The 22,323-nt window shown below is 41.5% G+C and overlaps 1 protein-coding gene across 1 annotated transcript in view; it reads right to left on the reverse strand.

Annotated features, from left to right (window-relative positions):
- The window catches only part of LOC146267934 (cadherin-23-like), a 128,625-nt gene extending 106,852 nt beyond the window's left edge, over positions 1-21,773 (reverse strand). Inside the window, exons 1-4 of the mRNA XM_084709413.1 lie at positions 21,704-21,773; positions 19,960-20,102; positions 18,379-18,426; positions 17,863-17,955 (exon numbers count right to left, since the gene is read on the reverse strand). Coding sequence (XP_084565539.1) covers positions 17,863-17,955; positions 18,379-18,426; positions 19,960-20,102; positions 21,704-21,773 — 354 coding nt within the window. The remainder of the gene's footprint in view (positions 1-17,862; positions 17,956-18,378; positions 18,427-19,959; positions 20,103-21,703) is intronic.
- Positions 21,774-22,323: the final 550 nt, after the last annotated feature.

Consider the following 22,323-nt stretch of genomic DNA (forward strand, 5'->3'; position numbering starts at 1 on the left):
GGAATGGGACGACACCACAAGTGTCATCACAGCCTCACTTTGGGAAAGCATGCCCTAGCGGGAACATTGTAGACTATTGGGCACAGCATCTAATTGTCTTCTTTGGAAAGGGCACCATTTGGGACACATGTAGGGGCAGCATAAAGGGCACTTTATAACAGCAACCGTTTCAATTGGAATTAAGGGCACGGGAACAGTCAAATTTAGACCATTGTAAAGGAACTCATTAAGACATGTTTTGAAATGTATAGAAGGCACACTATTATTTATTGCGTTAAGGGGCACCCAAGCATATTTCACAATGTGAATGGCAGACAGTAGGGCACTTTGTCAAATTTTTTCCACTCAAGAGCATTTTGGAAACGCTTTTTCAACCCTGGGGGCACCAGGCAGTCACCCCCTGAGTCTTCTAGTGGGCCTGGATACACCCATGGGGAAAGTATATTGCACCTAACATTGGGGAAGCCAGAAGGAGAGGGTGAAGTAATATAGAGGCTTGTCAACATAAAAGATACTTTAAACAATGAAAATCCTTTATACAATTGAATAAAAAGTCTCCTTGATTCTTTGTGTTTCAAGATGACCTGGAAAACTGATCATATTCAGGTATTGCTTTAGAGCAAGGTATACCCTTCATATTTCCTGGCATAGTTGCCTTTGCTAAACCTTTTAAAGTCACCCTGTTCAAGAATGTCCCACATGCACAGACACACAGACATGCAGACAGACTAAACAGTGGTCAAGGCTTGTCTACAGTGAGTTTGCTTCCTTTTGTGTGATCCCAGCAGAATACATAGTCTAGGCCTACCTACATAGACTGCAGTCTACTACCCTCATTTCTAATATTATAGTCTATTACTTTCCGTTCAAATACTTTCTACAAAGGATGGTAGGCTGCTCTTATGTGTTCATTGCCATCCTTAAGAGTTGCTAAATTGTTTTTCTATGTATATATTTTTTAGTGGTGGCCATAGATTAATTTTCTTAATCTAGATTAATCTCACTGTAATCTTGGGTCATTTGCATTTTGCCGAAGGCATTCAGAATATGTGTGCTACCCAAATAATGACTAAAAGTAAGTCTTTGAGAATGGGTTTCTCAAGCCAGGTGGCGCATTTAGACCAGGGGCCTATCTCCTGTTTACAAAATGCATCACAAACTGCTTCAGAAAGCTGTTCTTCTATGATAATTGGCAATGAAAATAAAGTATGTTCAATAAGATGTAGCCTACTTGTGTTTATTAACTGTTTATTAGATTAGTTAGCTTGGCTGATAGAGCTGTGCTGACGGGCTTGCCTCGATTGCACTCAAACATCGTAGTTTGACGACGACTCTTCCCCTGCGCTACATCAGTGCTTGGCCCGGCATCTTCCGCATTAGCTAAGGGATGCTTTGCGTTTAGGTGGTATTTTAGACTGGAATAACTCCTACAGTAAACTAATTCCGCATAGCACAAGGTGCAAACAACCTTAGTCTTGTCGAGGTTTCTATTGGGAAGCTTCTTAAAAATTCATTTTTCCTGAAGCAAACCAGGCGGCTTCATAGCTGCATCCATGTTAGCACGTCACGTTTGATGTGATCATTTCATACACAAGGCAAACACAGGTTTTAACTCGTTCTCCCCCCCTACAGTGCAATTCGGCTAGGTATACATCCGCTCTAAAATATAAAGGTGAAAGTCATCATAGCTTGCGTAGTATAGACCCAGCTCCCATCCCAACTTTGAGAATAGATCAACAGCCATATTTTTTTTATCGCGCAATAAGAGTGTCAATTTAACGCAGCACGTTAACGCCAATAACGGCACACCACTAATATTTTTTAAGAATGACAATAAAATCTATCAAGATAAACTAAGCTGGGCCTGCTGAACCTGTACCTCTTCCACATATACTGGTCAGTGAAGCATTACTGTGAAGCATTATGTCTCTGAAGGGATAAACGCTGTTTGTTTAATCTGAGCACTTTCATCCACAGGGTTGTCAAAGGATACGCCAACGGATATGCCATAATTTATAACTTGTCTAGACGCTCTGCATAGTCAATAATTAGCTCAACTTTTAGCCTGACACAGAGCAGGCTAGTTCCAGAGTACAAGTTACCTTGGTTACGTAGCAAGAACTAGAATAAGCCACCTTAATGGAATGGAACTCTCGCTGAAAGTAAGCGAGACTAAAAGGCGAAATAAGTCTCGCTTTTCGTTAATTGACATTGATGGAACACCCCCCTGGGCTGTAGTCTATCTGTTGTTTAGTCAAACATTGTTTTAGGTGATAGTCTTGTCTCAACACACACACACACGCACACACACATTCTCCTTGGTCTTTGAATGGGTGCAGTAAATCTGGCCAGCTCATTAGCAGAGACAGAGGGGATGCTAACAGTCCACCTGCTCCCCTTCACCCTCTTTATGGTTCCACAAACTAAACCCACACACATCCACCCTCCCGACTGCATATCACATCAGCCGAGAACACAACAGCGTTAGCCCAAAACACAAGAGTATCAGCTGAGAACACAGCACCATTAGCCCAAAACACAACAACATTTGCAGAAACTCTGCATTTCAAGTTGCTCACAACGGCAGTGCTCCAGACCACTAGAGGCATCTGTACTTTACTGTAAGCCTACCTGTCTTGGAGGTTTGCTATCGAACATAACGCAGTACAACATTGCTGAAACTAAGAGAGGACGTTCATTTTGTAAAACTTAAGATTATAATTGAAATATAATTAAACCAACTTACATTGGTGAATTTAAGATGTGTTCTTGGTTGGGATGATTTCAAATTTACCGGCTGTCCACAAGTTTGTTTTTATTTTGGTGGGAACCCAACTAATTCCACTTTGCACTACCCCTAGTGGTCTGGGGCACTTCTGTTGTGAGCAACATGAAATGCAGCGTTTCTGCAAATGTTGTTGTATTTTGGGCTAATGCCTATTTCTGTTCCAAGGCCGCTCAAACTTAAAGTCCCAAACCTGACTTGAATTAGTTTAATTAGTCAAGCGGTGCTAAAGCGGTTCCATAAAGGCCAATTTCAGCTCATGCACTCAATTCAAGTCAGATTTAAGTAGTCAAGTTAATTGCGCATGCACCCTATTCTTATGCATCCCGAGAGGTAAAACATGGATCATAGAATCCACCAGGGGAAAAAACAATGCACACGGCCACGTGACTTCTTCCAGAAAGAACGTTCACTTTAAGCCGTGTACTATGACAGCTCCCTCATCCACCGCTTCATCAAAATAAAATGACATGCCATGATTGACGTGAATGATAGGCTACGTAAGTCGAGGTCCTTTTTTAGACCTTTACTTCGTTTATTAAAACACAGACAACTTCTAAACGCATCTAAATTGACTTTTTTGACATTGTTTTAAATAAATAGCCTACCATTAATCAATGCATTATCCAGTAGCCTAACTTTTTAACAGTTTTTGTGTCGGGAAAATGGAAGATAGATGTATGGATTTAGGTTTGTTTTGGAATTGTAGGCTAGCCTGAGGTTGTCATACTCATAATTCTAGTCAGAATATGAGTCTGAAACCATTCCATTGGGCTGTGAGTATGGGGCGTGTTTCAACCAAACCTGGAAAAAATGCCTCTTCGCTAAATTGGATAGACCTACAACCAATCAGAGCAACGTAATATGTTGTTTGTTGAAAACAAATTCAACCCAAGCGCTCTTTGGTGAAGTGGTTGATTATGTTACTGTTGATCATCTGTCCATCATCGTATAAAGCCCGTCCTGACAATTTGATTGGTCCGAACAGCTCTTGTTCGAGCATTAGTTTTGCCCCGACCAAGCAACTTCTGACCGAACTTCCCGACACTTTTTTTGTGGCTGGCAGCCAGGCTACATAATCTAGCTAGTTAATGTTGTTTATCCAAGTTTCACAGAAATCTGCTAAAATCGAGGCTAAACAGTGCTACTACTGACAAAGCTTCCTGTCACGAACGGCCAAGCCGGACACGTAATTCTTTCCTGAAAAGCTCACATCACTCCCACAAACAAATTCTTCTTAAGTAAAAAGTTTAGATTTTTAATTGACAATATTGACAACATATATTAAGAAACTTGTCTTTACTCATAATATCGTCTCCGATTTAAATTCAAAGCTGTAAATCTAAAACTGTAGGCAATCTCCCATGGTCTCCCGTGATATGGGAGATTGCCTCCGCCTGGCTCCGCCTCGGAAAACAATGGCTGCCGATGCATTTATTTTTGACTGGCAGTGTGAAGGAATGATAAAATACTGCTAATTAATGCTGCTATACCAATCACTACCTCGTATATGTATATATACACATGTCACGTAATACTTATTACTAAATACTAAAACATGTATCCAATTGTAATCAGATGTATGAGTTAGTAATGAGATGTATCTGTGCAGCAAGTTCGTGAGTCAATGTAACTCTAGTGTGTGGGCAAACATGCCAAGGTCAGACAGGAGGCAAGCTTGAGACGCTCAGAGACTGGTGCGAGCACAATAGGGCCTCTCTGCTCTTGGGAGTAAAAGTGTCAACTTGGGAGATAAGGTTATGTTGGGACTGTAACTCTACTCAGCCACATTTGGATATACTCTGTTCTGAGGCCCCCTTCCCCTTGGAGACCCTACCCCACCTTCCCCCATGCATCATCGACCCTGCCCCACCTGCATTCCCTTGGAGACCCTGCCCCACCTTCCCCCATACATCATCGACCCTGGCCTCCCTTCCCCTTGGAGACCCTGCCCCACCTTCCCCCATATATCATCGACCCTGGCCTGGTCTGCCTCACCCTTCTCCTGGAGACACGACCCCCCCTTTCCTTGGAGGCGCCGCTCCCATCTCCCTGCACGCCATCAGGACCTTGGGGCGATCTACTCCCTTCCCTGGAGCCCCCCTCCCTTGGATTACCTCAGATCTGTGGGTCTTGTCTGCCCCCCTCCCTGAGTAGACCTGTGGGTCTTCTACGCCCCCTCCCTCTCTGAACATCACCAGATCCTTGGACTGCCCACCTTGTGCCACCGTGAACGCCCTGGACATTAAATTGGACTATCACATCCCCTATGGTCTTCTGACCAATCACCCATCAAATCACCCACCTGTCTCCCGAGGACAGGGAGACAGAACTTGGAATGGGCAGAACTCTCTCTGATCTCTGTCACAACCACTTTCTCAACGAAGGCCTTCGTTTGTTCTATTCAGAGACTCCTTTTCTGTGAGACTGCTATTGCTAGGGATGGGCAAACAATGCCTTGTGAAGCTTTGGTGGTTTCTTCCGGATTGTGCCGGCCCAAAGAGCCGAACTATCGGCACATTGAAAATGAACAGCGTCATCTAGCAGCCGTTTTAACTGGCTGAATGAGGCGTAGTGGTTGTCTCCGATGGTAGACTACCCTTCGTTATTTAATATTTTAATTAAGGCTACATGTGTTCATTTTGATCTGACATTAGTGCTCACACATTAAAATGTTGTGATACACCTGTAGGCCGTTAGAATGGTGTCATTTTCTCACAGTAAAAGTTGAAGAATATCTTCCAAAGTTCCCTGCACTGGGGCGCGAACTCGGGAATCCAGACTTGCATTCACAATACGTTGTCGAACAACGGTCTAACCAGCTACACCACCGAAAAAGCTGTTGCGTGTTAATGGTTAATGCGGGTGGACGGCCTTTATACAATACAGTCTTTTTATCAATTAAACTAGATTACACAAATTTTTTCTTATTTTTAACATTTGTGATATGTAGGCCTATTGTGAACTGGGGGGACTTTATTATTACTAATTATTATTACTGTTGACAATGTTGACGAATCATCAATGTTTTTTTTTGCACTGTATGGACCTACCTAGTCCTATCATGTTACGTTTCATTTAAATAAAATAACACAACACTCAAGTGCACGGATTTATAATTATTACAATACGGATTTGTCAAAATAATAATGACTGATGGAAGAAACTCGAGCGATGCCTGGTGCTGCTTCTCTGGCAATGTGTGATTTGTCTGTAACAAGAAGTGATGGCTTTGTTCCTTCTATGGCTCTGGTTCAGAAGAGCGGCAAAACTTAGAACCAGTTTGTGACGTTTGAAGCATTGAACGTCATCTATCACATGGTTTTGTCATTTGATACAAGCTCCAAAACACTTTTTTGAAACTGTGCGTATTGGTTTTGTGACACAAAGATCAATGCGTCAGTGCCATACGTCCCATCCCTAGCTATTGCATCATTGACTGATTCATTATATTAGACTACGAACATCCTGGTGTGTTGTTGTCATTGTGTATCTTGATATTGCATCATTACTTACGTTAAACTACAAATAACTTGGTCCAGTAGTTAACCTTGTTTTATTCTACACTACCCAGTTACACAATCCTTGACAGCAGTAACCCCATAACCATAATAAGCACATAATATGTGCTCTGAGCTTAAAATTGTCATGAGTAAGCAACAACACAGTCTAAGCGTGGTAATTAGCCTGCCCTGGCTAGTTTCTAAGCATAAGTTACCATAGTAACTGAGTTAGAACTACGTTGAGCTAGCTTTATGGAACCTACGGTAGCCTAATAAGCGAAAAAACATAATAGTCACTGCTATACATTTAATATGTCTGCTACTTTTTGCCAGCCCTCTCTCCTGGATTTTGCAGACTTTAAGGTGTTCCCTGCTGTTCTGATTAAAGATGCTGTAAATCAAGTTCCATAATTTGCTTCTCAGCACATCCTACGTGTGAAATGAGTTCCTGAAAGCATGTGCAAAGCGCAAAAACTTTGTTGCACTGAAATGTGGAGTTAGACCGTCTCTCTCCCGTTTTCAGCTCAGGCTTTGTATAGGCGGGGCAAAAACCCAACCTATCTACGTCACAGCGACCTATCTAAGTCAGATCACAGACGGTTGCATTCTCTTACTCAGCTGGTACGATGCAAAGACAAAGTACCATATTTTTTGCAAAATAAGCCACATTTTCTATAAGCTGCACCCCACCAGAATGGGAGCTTTGTGTTGTAAATCGGAGAACAGGCCGCGAATATAGGCCGCACTTTGAACAGGGCCAATGATACCGTAGCGCTGACTAGCGTTGAGCGGAACAATGCTCACAACTGTTTGTTTGCTCAAAAACACTTTCCCATTGGACAGCTTGGATAGCCATCTAACTAGACAACATTCCCAATCAGGATGAACACTAGTGATGTTACGCTCGATACCGTGCTCACAAAGCGGTATCGACCTTTCGAAACAATTTGTACCGACACAAACGTGTCGAGCGTGGCTTCAAATGAGCAAAAACCACGTGATCACCTGTCAAAGAGTCGAACACGAGCAGCTGAGACAAACAGCGTTTTATTCAAACACTTAAAAAGACATCAGAAATCACTAATATTTTAGGTTATAGAGAAGAGGTATAGAATACATTCATTGACAGAGCCAGAGATACAGATAGATTGCCAGAGCTAGATAGACAGAGATAGATACAGATGTGAGATAGTAGGTGTAAACAAGCACATAGCCTACATCTTTCTCTAATTTTACCAGCCTTCAAATGTGGTCATCCCTTTCCCGGTTGCAAAAGCATGTTCCAAAACTTTAACCGCTAGCCTACATTATCATATAATATATTCATTTAGCATATACTTCCACTAAAACATGGTGCTCGAATGCGATCTCACTATGTCCGGGTGAGGGGCAGCGTTCTTACCACTAGGCCATACTTAGTTGACCTGTTTGTGTAATTAATATTATAAGAACCTAAAAATAAATGTTATGAATGTAAAGTAGCAAAGACGTTACATTGTTCATAATACAAGAAGATGTTTAACATTTTTAACACTTGAAAATTGAAACATTTGTCACATAACCTTTATTTATCAAGTTGTCAATGACGATTGTGAGACTGACGTCTCGAGGACTTGACATCACTTGATTCCTTCCATCGCTCAATACAGTTGCCATACCATAAACTGACCAGCAGATGTCCCTATGGAGAAGATGTCGAACGCTTCGAAAAAGCGATACTTTTTTGACACAATTAATTGTGTCAAATAGCTCATTGCTTCGGAAAGCTTCGTTTCCCCCATCACTAATGAACACTCAAATTATCTAAACTACATCCCATAGCATTACTCAACAATAGAACTCGAAACGACTAACTAAGTTAATGCCTTTGACTTTTTCAGCTTGCCGCAGGGCATTCTGGGTACCAAGAGCATTGTCGCTACAATACCAAACAATGCACGAGTATAGGCAATCTTACAGCATTGTGTACATAGTATGTCCAGAAATAAAGCCAAGTCACTCATTTAGTGGCAAAATCCATTGTTATGTCTACAAATCAATTTTAGATATAGTATAATTTTAGCTAGCTTGCAAATCCGGAGGATAGCCTACTGTAGCAGACCTTTTTATGTTCAACGGACAAGGGTGTTTTGTCCCTCGGGTGTTGCCATACTCTTATCTCCCAAATAAGTATACCGGTACGTTTATTTTTTTTTACCTGAAAAATCCACCCGGTACGTTCTTATTTTGGACGGTACATGTATTTTGGGGGGAAAATCGAGACATAATTTTTAGTGCTGTCAAACGATTAAAATATTTAATCGCGATTAATCGCATTAATGTCATAGTTAACTCGCGATTAATCACAATTAATCGCACATTTTTATCTATTATAAATGTCCCTGATTTCTTTTTGTCCCAATCTTTTTTCAAATTTTAATGCAACTTTTTAAAAGCAAACTTTCCATTCAGAATCTTATTGGCATCCATTTCGGCATCTCGCGCTCGTCATCCACTCAAAACGTAACGTTAGCCTACTACCAGAGAATGTCTAATATCCGTAAACGGGCTCTGCTACTACTCTTTAGCCAGCTCGCAAGCCAAACGAGTGTTTGGCGTGCCTGTTGTTTTGTTTCCGGTCTAGCTAGATCCGGTGTGGTGTTGTAGTTTTTCTAACGTCGGTAGTTGTTGCAACAGCATGTGAAAAAAACTACAAAGTTTGCTAGGCCAAAAAGAGCGCTAATCGCGCGATAAAAAAATTGACGCCGTTAATTTGGGTTTGCGTTAACGCCGTTAATAACGCGTTAAACTGACAGCACTAATAATTTTATAAAATTCAATGCATTTTTACCTTAGCTAGCTAGCTACTGGCAAGTAGATTACGTTAGCTAACGACGTTAGCTACCAACTGAAGGTTATCAGTTCAAGCTAGTAAAAGTTAGCCAGAGCCTCATTATTATTGATGGGAAGTTTGGATCATTTTACTGATTCGGTTCTTTGAATCTCGTTCGGTAAAATGAACGAATCTTCATTTTACCGGGGGGGTGGGGGGGTAAACACGTATCAAGTGACAAGTTTACGCGCCAAAACCAGGGGGTCGCCATAACTCTACACATATGCAATTCATTTCCGCCGGAAGTGGCTTGCACAGCGATTTGTCTATGCTAGCTTGGGATCACGGTCGTTTGACATTTACTACTGGATGAGTTGCCAACATTGTCGCATGTACTTGTGGATAACGTCGTCGCCATACTTTTAAGTACATTATAGAGTAGATTTATAGTTATAAAGCTTTTGCCAGTCCATCGTTTTGGAGCTTTTAACATGGAGCAAAGGCAATGTCAGAAGATGACTAGTCGGTGATTCATTAGAACATTTGTTGTCGAGCTCTTCAATCTCACAGCAAAATGTAGGCTAATTATTTGGTTAAAGGATTCCACATGTATCAGACAGACGTTTTTCTATAAATTCATAGCCCGACATTAAAAACATTTATAGTCGGTTGACTGATCGCGTTGTTGTACCCAGTCAAAGGAATAAACACACAGGAACTTCATGAACATTCAATGGTCTTGCCAGTTATCCTGGCAAAACATGTAGCATAATTAGGATTCCTCCGTAAGGAGGCCACGCCCTACAGGCCACGCCCTAAAGCACAAAGCACTTCACTTCTTGTGAAGATTAAAGCACTTCACTTCTTGGCTTGAAATAAAGGCCCTTGTGGATCTTGATGTTATTGCATTTCAGATTTGGTATCCCATTGGAAATTCTGCAGCATTGATTTTTCTATACAGTTACAATTTGTCAAGAATATACATTTTTCAATGGTTCGCAATGCTTTACACGTAAGCCAGTCAAACAAGTTCATATGAAGACTCTTGAGAATGTTTAGTACACAAATCCGAGAAAAAGTTGACTCTAAGATGAAAGGTCGATTTTTGGTGAATCTTTGAAACATGCATGCTTGGCTAATTTCTAGGAAAATTTACAATGAAATGTGTCCCCTGCTCCGCCCCGCGCATGCTCCAAATTCTCACACACTCATTCTTCCCTTGACACGCGCGGGCTTGGCAAGACACACACGCAACATATCAGGACTGTGTGGGCTGACCAAGCCCCCACTCATTCCTTGAATATCAGCATAGGCCCTTGAGGACCTTGGTGTCATTGCATTTCCTACTTTGTATGCAATAGTAAAAAGGTCTCCAAATCCTGACACATTGACAGTACAGGCCAAGAGTAACTACCACACTTTACCCAAAGCCCATGTGGATCCTGTTGGTATTGCATTTCCGATTTTATATGCAATGGTAAAAAGTTTTTAAAATCCTGAAACATTAATAGTATAGGCCAAGAGTAACTACCACACCACAAATGGCCCACCATTACCCATAGGTGGCGCTACAGGCCACGCCTTAATGCATAAAGATACAAGGCTTTCTGGAATGGATAAGCTCACCAAGCCCCCTTCCTTCACTTACTGGCTTGAAATAAAGGCCCTTGTGGATCTTGATGGTATTGCATTTCAGATTTGGTATGCCATTGGTAATTCTGCAGCATACATTTTTCTATACAGTTACAATTTGTCAAGAATAAACATTTTTCAATGGTTCGCAGTGTTTGGAGGAATCCGCCATTACTGCTTGCAGTTATATTTTTCTTTATTTTTTGCCTAAGTGCCTACGTATCTATCTATTCTTCCTATGAACCTGGTTATGACTGCTTAAACGTACCGGTTGGCTACACACCTCATGCCGGGCTTATACAGGTGTGTGTATTGGCACTTTGAAAGGTTTGAATTATTATATCCACATATCAATGTATAATTATTAAATCCACTGCAACAATAGGACAAAGGAACACCAACAAAATGTGAATAGCCTACAAACAATAACCATACTACTGTAGTAGCCTATAACTGTAACAGGCTAGAGGCGATTCTAGAGGCGATTCTAGGTATTAAAACTGGTCGTAGCACTCTCTATCTAACCACTCGTTCAGGTGCTTTCTCGAGTGTTTGCAACCAACTACCGCACACGTCGTTCCCGAACCACTTTTCTTAATGTTGTAAATTTGATATCCTCTGTCACTGCGATATCAGTGCTTTGTCGGCACAACGGAGCTAGCTAGCAAAACAAACCCAACCCGCTAGAACGGAAGTGGATTGCATAGGGGAGTAGTTCAGGAAGTAGAGCGAAAACGGCTCATGAACTTGTCTATTCTCATGTAGGTTAGTGCATGACATGTGCACCAGTAGATATAGGCTGTTTATCAATCCGAAGAAGACTGAGAACGCAAGTACATTCTTTTGAACGTTCTTGTGAGCGTCCTTGAATGAATTGAGATGGTTAGGGTTTTCCTGGACTCGCAGCATTATGATAACACTGACTAACTACAAAAACTAGAGAGCATACAATTTCTGGGGAAATTGTGAGGGTGTGCTTGCGGCTGCCCCAGCTGCCCATAGTCTTCTGGTGTTTACATATTTAAAAAAGCATTTAAGTGTATGACTGCAGTTCTGACCATTGTGTTCCCTTGATAATAAGTTTGTAAAAATTACATGCATCACTCAGATGGAGGAGAGGTGATACTGGTTGGTTGGAAGAGAAGGAGGCCAAATGTAGCTCATGAAGATGCAGCGCTAGGTAACTTATTAAATTGTAATCAGATAAACAACTTGTTGGTTGCCCAACAAGAGGAAGACACAGCATCTGCTTCTTCAACTCCTTAATCCTCTCAGGGCACCTGTTGCACCGGGTTAGAAAGACATCAGCATAATGTAGCAAATTTTACACAATACATTAAGGATTAAAAAATCAACACCCATCTTTGCTATATTTAAAGGGTCAATTGTAGGCTATGGGACGTCTAATATTACAGTTAGTCTAATTATGTGTAAGACCGTGTTTCTCAAGTGGTGGGTCCCGACTCCCGACCCAAGTGGATCGCAAGCTGGTGTAGGACTTATTGATTCATAAAACCATCTAAACTCCATATATTAATGTTTTCTGTTATTTAAAAGTAAGCTCAGACGTATGAATGGAAAAGGCATCTTTGTAAACCATCCTGGTCTGTTGTTATGTGTAAACCGAACATTTCACTTAGCTACTTGACTTTAAATAATCACTTTGTATTCTACCAAATACAACAAAGCTGACTAGACTAGCTAGATTTTTTTTTAGCTAACTGACTATCACTACGGCACTAGCTGGTGGCTGGACGATTTGTACAGTACCTCCCAGAAGAGGTCTGGAACGGAAGACTAACAAGGTAGCAAGTTAGCTGTAGCTAGGTCTAACACTTGGTAACACTGCAGATAGTAGCACTAGCAGATGTGCTGGGGTAACAGCTAGAGCTAACTCCTCTGTGAAATAGCAGGCCACTGTTTCCGAAAGTAGATCTACTAGCTTAGCTCTAATAATATCAGCGTAGTAGCTATAGAGCTATCATATGTAGCTAGCTAGCTACATTTCACAAACGTGTTTCATATCACAATCTAAAACGAAAACATTTGGCAGACCGGTGTAAAAATTGACCTAATCTCTATGACTTAAATGTCATTGCAAGTTTTTCCCTTCTCGTGATATTTTCAGGCATTTAGCCTACTCATATTGCATTCATTCATTAATAAAGAACCCCCTTTGAAGCTTATTTTAACAACGACGTACCAGCAGTAGCTATCTCAGATGGAATCGCGATTAAAATAGTAACATCTGCTAACTGAAAATATGCCCCCAAAAACGTGAATAAGCTTGACATTTAGTTAGGGGAAAATCACTCATTCATAAAAATGTCAGTGGTAGCGATCATTGTCAGTAACAAGGCAAAATGCGATATAGCCCTGCTGTGTGGAGAAGCTGCCCCGGTAAATTGTAGGCTACTACTACTTACTAGCCTGCCTTGGTAGCGATTGCGTTGGTTTAATTCGATTTAACGTTACTTCCGTTGTACGGTGTAGGCTGAAATGAATTATTTTCATGAATAGATTGACAAAGTTTAGGCTGTGGCGATGGAGTTCAGGTTAGTAGTCACTAGTCAGATAGGTTCACCTATTGAAAGACTTTTGAAGTAAGGGGTAGTGCCGAACATGAGCCGCCGTTTGACATCCTACGAGCTGTTAACAGCTGCAGTGTGGAGATGTTTTTTTTAGCTTACGCTACTAGCGTTCTTCTAGACTAGGCTACAGTACAGCGTTGCAGTGAGCTACAGTACACTGGTTTGAAACCACAGGTAATGATAATTTCACCAACAAATCGTTTAGTTGTAATCTAATGTCTAATAATAAATCCTACAACGAAAATGTATTTGTGAGGAATGTTTATTTTAACGATTGAAAACAGATGCATCATAAACCGCAGTAAGATGTGTTGCCCGGGCAACAGAGGCTAATGTCATGATGCTAATGCTTCAGTGAAATTGTAGACTACCGTTTCCGAAAGTAGATGTACTTCCTTAATAATATTACCTTATATTGTACATTACACATCACAATTGTGTGTCATATCACAAAGTAAAATGAGCAAATAGTTATCACCAAGGCCTCTTTGTTTGTGGCGTTTCTGCAGCTGCCTTGCTGTAAAGAAGTTAGCCTAAGCCTAGCCATCTCCCACAAGTTAACGAGCTGCTAAACTAATGTTCTGCTAGAGATAGTCACGCGAGTTTTCGTGACGTTAGTGACGTTAGTGGCGTCAGTGACTGGGACGTTAGTGACGTTTGTGGCGTCAGTGACTGTGGCTAGCAAGTTAGCCACCGTTAGCTTCACTTTTCGTCACAAAAACGTAATTTCTACTAAACCGTGCAACGTAACGTAAATCCCGATACAAGCAACTCAATCGCTACCAAGACGAAACTTTTGACACCTAGGTTGCCTATGTAGTCCAAATATTGACAAAGTTTTAGGGGTGGGAAAATAAATAAAAATAATATATATGTGAGATAACAATGGTTGTGCCCTTGCCGAAGGCAAAGCACACCCAACTAGATAACAAAGCTAAAAAATTGTCCCTCTACCTGTAATTTAACGTTTTCTGTCCCTTGCTAACTTACAGTACCTAATGTTAACTAGTGTCTGCACTGAGATATTAGCTCGGCTATCGAAAAGTCGGAGCAAATTTACAAATGAGCTATTCCTCAATAAAATAAGAACATTTTCAGGGACTACACTGCCTATTTCTCGTCACATTTTAATTCAGATGTTGATTTACACGTAATGTTTAGCTGAAATATGAAAAGTAAAAATTACAGTTGTGAAGTTTATCCGCCTTGCTTGACATTTTGCAATGACTCTTGGGGAATCAGAAGTGTTCTCGCTGGTCAAGTCACCCTCCGATGCATCCTCGATAAAAGGGGTGGATCAAGAACATTACCTGGTATTTTTTTTCGTTCTTGGTGACTTGTGTTCTTTGGATTGGAACTGTACTTGGGCAATGAAAGATGACGTCAAACGAGTTCGCAAGAACACACGAACGGAAAAAAACGTGGATTGATAAACAGCCACTATTTCAAAAGAAATTCCTGCATTAAAATAATGTATCAAGACAGTTTGTATGATTTAGTCATTTATTATCACATTAGCATTTAATTATCACGGCAAACAATTACACTGCATTAAACTGTAAGTGTAAATGTAAAGTGAAAATAACAAAACCAATCAGTATGATGACTTGAGCGAATATCATTAACGTCCTACTAAAACAGCGGCGACGCGAAAGGGATTGAGGAAACTGTTTCCTCTAGGCTAGTAAAAAATACAATGGGGGTCACGTGAAAAAATGATCCAAGGACTCGTAGAAAGACCAAGTCGGGAAATGAAAGTTCCTTTCCTTTAACTACAGAGCCTATGTAGGTCACGTGAAAAATGATCTAAAGACAGAGTCGGGAAATGAACAAATCATTAGTTTCCTCTAGCTACCAGTACAGAGCCTATGCAGGTCACGTGAAAAATGATCCAAAGAATCGTACCCGAAGACCGAGTTGGGAAATGAACGAATCATTTCTGTTTACTTGGACGAGCCTATGCAACAGCCCCGTTGCGCGGCCACAAGAAAATAAACGAATCACTCTTTGAGAGGACTCGTTACTCCCTAGTCCTTGTAAGGATGAACGAAAATGAACAAAATGAACGAATCGTTCACGAACGACACATCACTACTCATTATGGCTCTGATGTTAGCTCTCGCTACTGTACACTCACATAACGGTTCCCATTCAGCATGATAGTCACAGCCCTCTCATCGTCAAATACAAATCCCAGGGTATTTACTTTTTTATATTTGCGAACTCAACAGTAGATACTTTTTTAAATACTTTTGAATATGAGGTGCTGCGAGATTGTCATTAGAAATATCACAGCAGCACCTGCAATGGTGCTGTGATTATGGCATGTTTGTTATTTGACAGATTTGTAACTATGTATTTCCAAGCTACAGGCATTGGAATATTTTCCTAGCAATGTTTTATTTGGTAGTGGTTGTGATGTTGACTGTAAGCTGTTTTAGGAAAAGTGATAGTACTAGTACATGTATGTTTGTAACTAGACAGCGTCTTTTTTTTATTTTTACTTTGTAATAAGTATGTATTTCCAGTGGTTTTCATGTGATATTGCAGTGATGTTGACTGTAAGTTTTTGAGGAAAAGTACTACCATATATTAGTAACCAGACAAATATTCTGACATTTTCTAACAATGATCATGTATTTCCAAACTACAAGTGTTGAAGTTTTTTCCTAGCAATGGTATATTTGCTGTCCATTTCTATTCCTGATTGCAAGTGACAGTAAAAGATGTGCACTTACACTGGTAGGAACACATTTTTATAGCATATGGACACAGTTTGCGTGCTGATTTGGCAATTTTCCGGGTGGTACTTTTATTCCGGGGGGTACTTTTATTAGATTTTGAGGATTTGTCCGGGGGGTACTTTTATTTGGGAAATAAGAGAAGACATAATGCTGACGTAAGCATTACGTGAAGTCAGTGAGGGCTGTTCGAATGGTAATATCAAGAAGAGCAGTGGGAAAATACAAGTTGTGAAATGAGACTGCATTCTCCCGATTTCAAAGCCTAATTTAACATACTTGTCGTTGTACTGTCGTTTTTTTTCCATTCGAATTTGGATGGGTAGTTAACAACACATTCTTCTGTGGTGTGATTAACTTAATTAAAATCATTTTCAATTCCACTTTACAACATCTTTAAATCTTCAAATTTGGAGTAACCTTCGAGCAAGCTCTTGCTGTTGGCTCTGCTTTTTGGCCATAGTGAGCAGCCAATAGCAGCGTTGCTGATCAAGGTTTCTACTATCGATACATAACTCCTTTTAGACCAACGCATAACTCAATCCAGCTATACTAATCATAAACAACAAGGGTGTTCGAAGAACCCAATCAGCCAGATCATGAATAGCAAATTTGATCTCGGATGTACTAAGCGATGTACGAAGGGACCCCTCTGCTGTGTTCTCGGTTGATGCTGTTGTGTTTTGGGATAATGCTGTTGTGTTCTTAGCTAATGTTGTTGTAGTGTGAACCAATTATATAGTATAAGTAGTTGATTGTTTTTTGAAATGCAGCATTTTATAAAGGTTTAGTTTTTGTTAATGTCGTTGTGTTGTGTGTTAATGTTGTTGTGTTTTCAACTTTTGTCTGCTTCGCTAATGTCGTTGTAATGTGCACCCATGGGCCACCGTACCCCACCACTACCATCTTCCCATCAATCCTTCAACCACGTCTGTCTCTGCACCTCTCTGTCATCATCACTTGTTCTATCTTCTTCTTGGATATTTATACTCTGCTTCTTTTTTACTTACTTACTGGATGTTTAAATGTTAAATCTCAATATGTTATATCTTTCCTTTTTTCATCATTCAAATTTGACGGGGTGGTTAGAACACATTTTTCTCTGGTGTGACAAACTCAGAACACATACTGTCACTTTACAGGGACTTTAATAACTATAAGTAAGTAAATGGAACAATGTATGCTATAATCCAAGCCTTAACTAAACCACATTGTTTGCTGAACTTAAAAATGATTTGTAATTGGACAGTAAAAGTCCCAAAAAGTGATTTTCTGCTCTCCCATTGGCTGATGAAAACCTTCTTCCCTGGTGGGTGGGGTAAGCGGGTCAGACTAAACTGCTCCTCTTTCTGCTGTTTATTTCCTTGACTTTATGGATTGAGGAGAGAAAAAGGCAGTGGCTTTGAAGATTTGGCGAAGACTGGGAGTGGGCTATGCTCTCAGTATAAACACAACTAGAAATATGTGTGTGCCTGTCCAAGATAGATTTCAGACCCTGTTTGAAGTCTACCCCTCCACCCTCCACTCTACCAATTACTACATATCAAGGATTAGATGGGGGAGAAGGCAAAGAAAGGGGAGGGGATAGAGAACAGGAGGGAGAGGGGTGGGAAAGGGAGAGGAGCTGAGAGGAGAGGCAGTAGACAGGAAGGGGGGAAAGGACGAGGAGGAAAAGGCAGGGGAGATGGGGAGGAGTGAGAATGCAGGAGGAAGATGGAAGGACTGCACTGCAGTGAGTGTTTGCTCTGTTAGGAGGGTGAGAGCACTCTCCCATTAAGAGAGAGGTTGTTGGCCTTACCTCTGGGATGAAGACAGTGTAGGGCTGGCCATGGAAGGTTGGAGAGTTGTCATTTACATCTCCTATCTGGATGTTCACCGTATCTTTGACCACCTGGGGTAAATTTACGAGTTTGGTGTGTAGTAATGCATAAAATACTCACAGACAAGCACACATACACGTCTCTATACTATGTAACATACACTCGGACATGTACACTACACACAGTCCAAGCTTTGACAGAGCGCAGTGTATGACACATAACACTGTGTAGGTAAAATGTCTTTGTGATACAGCAGTTAAACAGTAACTGTGAGACAGGTGTCAGGGTAAAGAAGAAAGAAGACAAGACAGAGAGACAAAAAGAGGGTGACAGAGACAGTGAGGGAGAGAGAGAGAAAGAGTGAGGGAGAGAAAGAAATAGAGTGAGAGAGAAGTGTGATCTGCCTGAGGGAAGTGCTGGGGTGTCAGGATGTGATGTAACATGCCATAGCATGGCCGAGCAACTTTTGATCACAGTGCAGAACTGTCTCTTACCCCTTGGCTGTCACTCACGGAGAACTCCACCTGCATCTCTGACTTGGTCTGGGGAAGACACACACACGTCAGCACAGTACTTCCATGGACAGACTGACGACTGATGACTTTTACATGGCAGGGAGCTTACACTCTAAACCCTGCCTCACAATTATTTTCCTCTCCTCACACAGTCTTATCTGTCCCTCAATAATAACCTTTGTGGTTGTTTAGGTTATCATCTAAATAATTTCCATGTGCCTCATATGTACAGTATGTGTATGTGTGTGTTTGTTTATTATGGGCCTATGGGGTGTAATCAGTGTCAGCATAGCTGCACACAATGCGTTCACCACATACCTGATACGGGTGAATTATGCGTGGGCTACTCTGGCGAGTTTTAGAAAGCGAGGAATGAATACTACACTTTACAGTTTGATAGAAAATGTGGTATGCGTTTAAACAGGCGGAATTTGTGCAGATTACATTTAATAAGGCGTGCACACAGGTGACATGTGTGCTTCGCACACTTTGTTCAGTGATGAACATCCTCATCACTAGCGCAGAGCCATTTTTCCCGACTCATTGTCCTCAAATTAAGTTGTCTTGGGTCAATAGCCTATGTTATTCATGTTTGAGAACATTACAAAGTTCGAAACAGCGATCTAAGCCATGCCTTAATAGCTCAAGCATCTAAGCGGGCAGGTGTTCGCAGGTTTCTGTGCTGCGCTGCGCAATAGTGTCAGTATGTGCAGCACACATAACACCTGCCTGCCCGCACGCCTTGATATTTATCAAACAGTTAGGCGTAGTGTTCACGTAGGCCTCGCGTATTTGAGGCGTATGTCATGTGTAGTGTAAACGGCACGTACACGTTGTTCACATGCAATGGCGGTCCTAGCACCTAACCAGACCCTCGTTTAATTTGTACAGAGGGTCTGGGATCGCTCCATTGACAAGCATTAATTTCCTTGAAGGCGGGTCCTCTGTTGAAGTTTAAAACAATTGGATCTGCCCAGAGCCAATCGCAAGCGTTCGCCTTAGCCAACTCCTTCACCATTACTGTAACGGGGCTAGCTGCCGTAGCTGGAAAATCAAACTTTTCCCGAACCCCGTGGGGAGGAGAGCCACAAGATCATGGCCACCAACAAAACTCGGCAAGGAATGTTCTTCCTCCGGCTTTAACTTATGGATATTCGGCAGCGTTGCCACAACCGCAGAATAGCTTCGCTCGCATCTTTCTCCGACGCCATTACTGAACTACTCAAACTAGTGCACGACATTAACGTCATCGTTCTCAGCCACTCCCTCTATTTGCTGATTGGACCTACAAAAAATATGTTTCTGAAAACCGACTTCAAAGTCAAACTCCCAGACCTAGTACAGAAGCAAAATCCAAATTGAGCGGAAGTACGTAGGAGGGCAGAGCCAGGCTAAGGCCCCCCCCCCCCGGGACGCCAACCTTGATATCATCGCGCAGGCGTATGCAGGCGCTAGTGAACCCTTTGCATATAAACCAGGGCACGGAATATGCCCCATAGTGTGTAAGTGTGAGTGAACGTGTCTACCCATGTGTGCGAGTGTGTGTGTGCGAGTCCTCACCTCGCGGTCCAGAGGCTGTCGGAGCCACACCACCCCCGTGTCTCTCTCCACAGCAAAGTACCTCATGGCCTCCTCCCCCACTACCCCATAGATGAGGGGCTCCCCATCAGCATCCTCCGCCCTCAGCTGCGTCACTGATGTACCTGCAACACAACAGGGGTCAGAGTTCACACACACTTGCTCACACAGGTCATCTAGTCATCTTTTTCCCATTCTGAGGTTGCGTAATGTAAGATGCAAATGTTCATGCACATGTACACACATGCATGCACAAACACGCAAAACACTTCTATGACCTGGTTGTACAAAGGTATATCAGAAAATACAATGTGTACACAGACAATTACACACTAGGGTTAAAATAGCATGGCGATTTTAATTGGTACTGCATCGGTTCAGAAGCTTCATTTATCACAGACAGGGGGTCTAGACAGGCTGGCTAATAAAACCCAGAGGTGCGGCAGACAGGCTGGCTAATCACAGCTAGAAGTGGGACAGACAGGCTGGCTAATCAAACCCACAGGTTTAGCCCGGCCAGGTTAGATAATCCACCATGCCGGACAGATGTGTCAAGGTGGGCAGTGCCTGGGGCAACAGAGGAGTCTGAGATGCACACACATACACTGGACATACAGATGGAAATGAAGTGATATTAAGAGGTCAAACCACACAAACAACACTCTACACTAAAATATCAAATTAATCTCTCTCTAGCCCCTCCTCTCTTTGACGGTGTTGGTAGTCCATTAGACAGTGAAGGTGAAGCCTAGTTAAATCAAGGCTGCCACTTCCAGCCCTGACTGCTTAACACAATGACCAATTAGGATCCACAATCACACACACCCCTTGCCTTTTATTAATACTTTCCATTTTGCCCTGAAAGGCTGGCAAAAAGAGACTAATTAGTATCACGATTTATGAACCCCTCTATTGAGTCTAATGAGATTTATGCTAATTTGGGCGCTTTCAATGTGAATAATTATAGTAAAGTTATTATAAATTATAATAACCATAATTTGGTTAAAGATGGTGCAAATCAAGCATTTTACTGCACTGTCATCAATAATAAAACAATGTAAATCCTTCACACACAGGCACTACCCTGGCACTGTAACACACTCTTGTTACAACTCGTCAGCAGGATCAGTGATGTCCAGTGTGGACAGATAGTCATGTAAGGGACAGCAAAGGATGAAAAAAAAGAACCCTGTGCAAGATGAACTACACAGGAACAGTGAATGTGATGTATTGTTTACATTAGCTCTAAGGGTTCTTAGCTTTGAGTGTGAGTAGCAAAGCATTAAGGAACTCTCATATGTGCAAGTGTAACAGTATGGATGATATGTGCAGAATGCATGCTACTATAGTAACTACTTAAAGTTGTAGGGAATGTGAGTAAACATGTAGCGCGTATAGTGTGTGTGTGTTTTTGGGTAGAGAGAAGGTAGACTGTTGGTGCTTATCTGTACCACCGAGGTACCCAGCCCTTTCCCCTGACAAATGATGCTATTTAGCAGCAAGTGATGCCAGTATTACTGTTGTGAATGATACAGAGCACATTAACAGCTCCCCTTCCTCCCCTGCTCTCCATCTCTGCTCTTTTGACAAGAGTGATGGGCTAGGAGGATCATCCGTCTCTCTTTCTATACCCGTGCCATCTCTCTCTGCCCCCCTATGTATATGCATTCCCCCTCTGTTTCTTCCTCGCTCTCTCTCTGTGTCCCCTCTCTTCGTTTCCGCCTACCCTGACTTCTCTTCTCCTCCACTCTCCTCCTCCAATCAAGTCCATATTCCCTAAACAGATGAGCGGCCATATTCACAAAACATTTTAAGGCTTGAAGTAGTTGCTAACTTGCCGATTCAGGAGAAACTCCTTGAAATAATGGATGTGCCGAACCAAATATAAGGTCTGACAAGACAGGATTTTTAACTTTACGTGTCCACTACAGCGTTTTTTAACGCTCTGCATCATGCCTGAACTTCTTATATGGACATGATTATCCAGCTAGGCCTATTTGAAGTTTTTGATACACCCTTATAATGTTTAGTTTTTTTAAATCATTTATTGGGGTAAAATGTTTACAGATTAATTAGTTTGCGATTAATTGCGATTAATTGTGATTAATCATGTGAAATAATGCGATTACAGTTTTTATCGATTGCCAACACACATTTTTTGAAAGCCTACCCCGATTTCTCAAAACTCTAAACACAAACCCCAAAACCACTCACACAAAATTCAAAACACTTCATAACTCCTGCAAAATGCTACTTTGGTTTCAAAACAATGGTATGTCACATGTAAATACAAAAATACAAACGTTTTTCTGTCATAGTAGGCCTAGTATTTCTTACCTATTTTCT

This window comes from Hypomesus nipponensis, chromosome 11, assembly GCF_054491055.1.
Source record: "Hypomesus nipponensis isolate SF chromosome 11, ASM5449105v1, whole genome shotgun sequence".
Lineage (NCBI taxonomy): Eukaryota > Metazoa > Chordata > Actinopteri > Osmeriformes > Osmeridae > Hypomesus > Hypomesus nipponensis.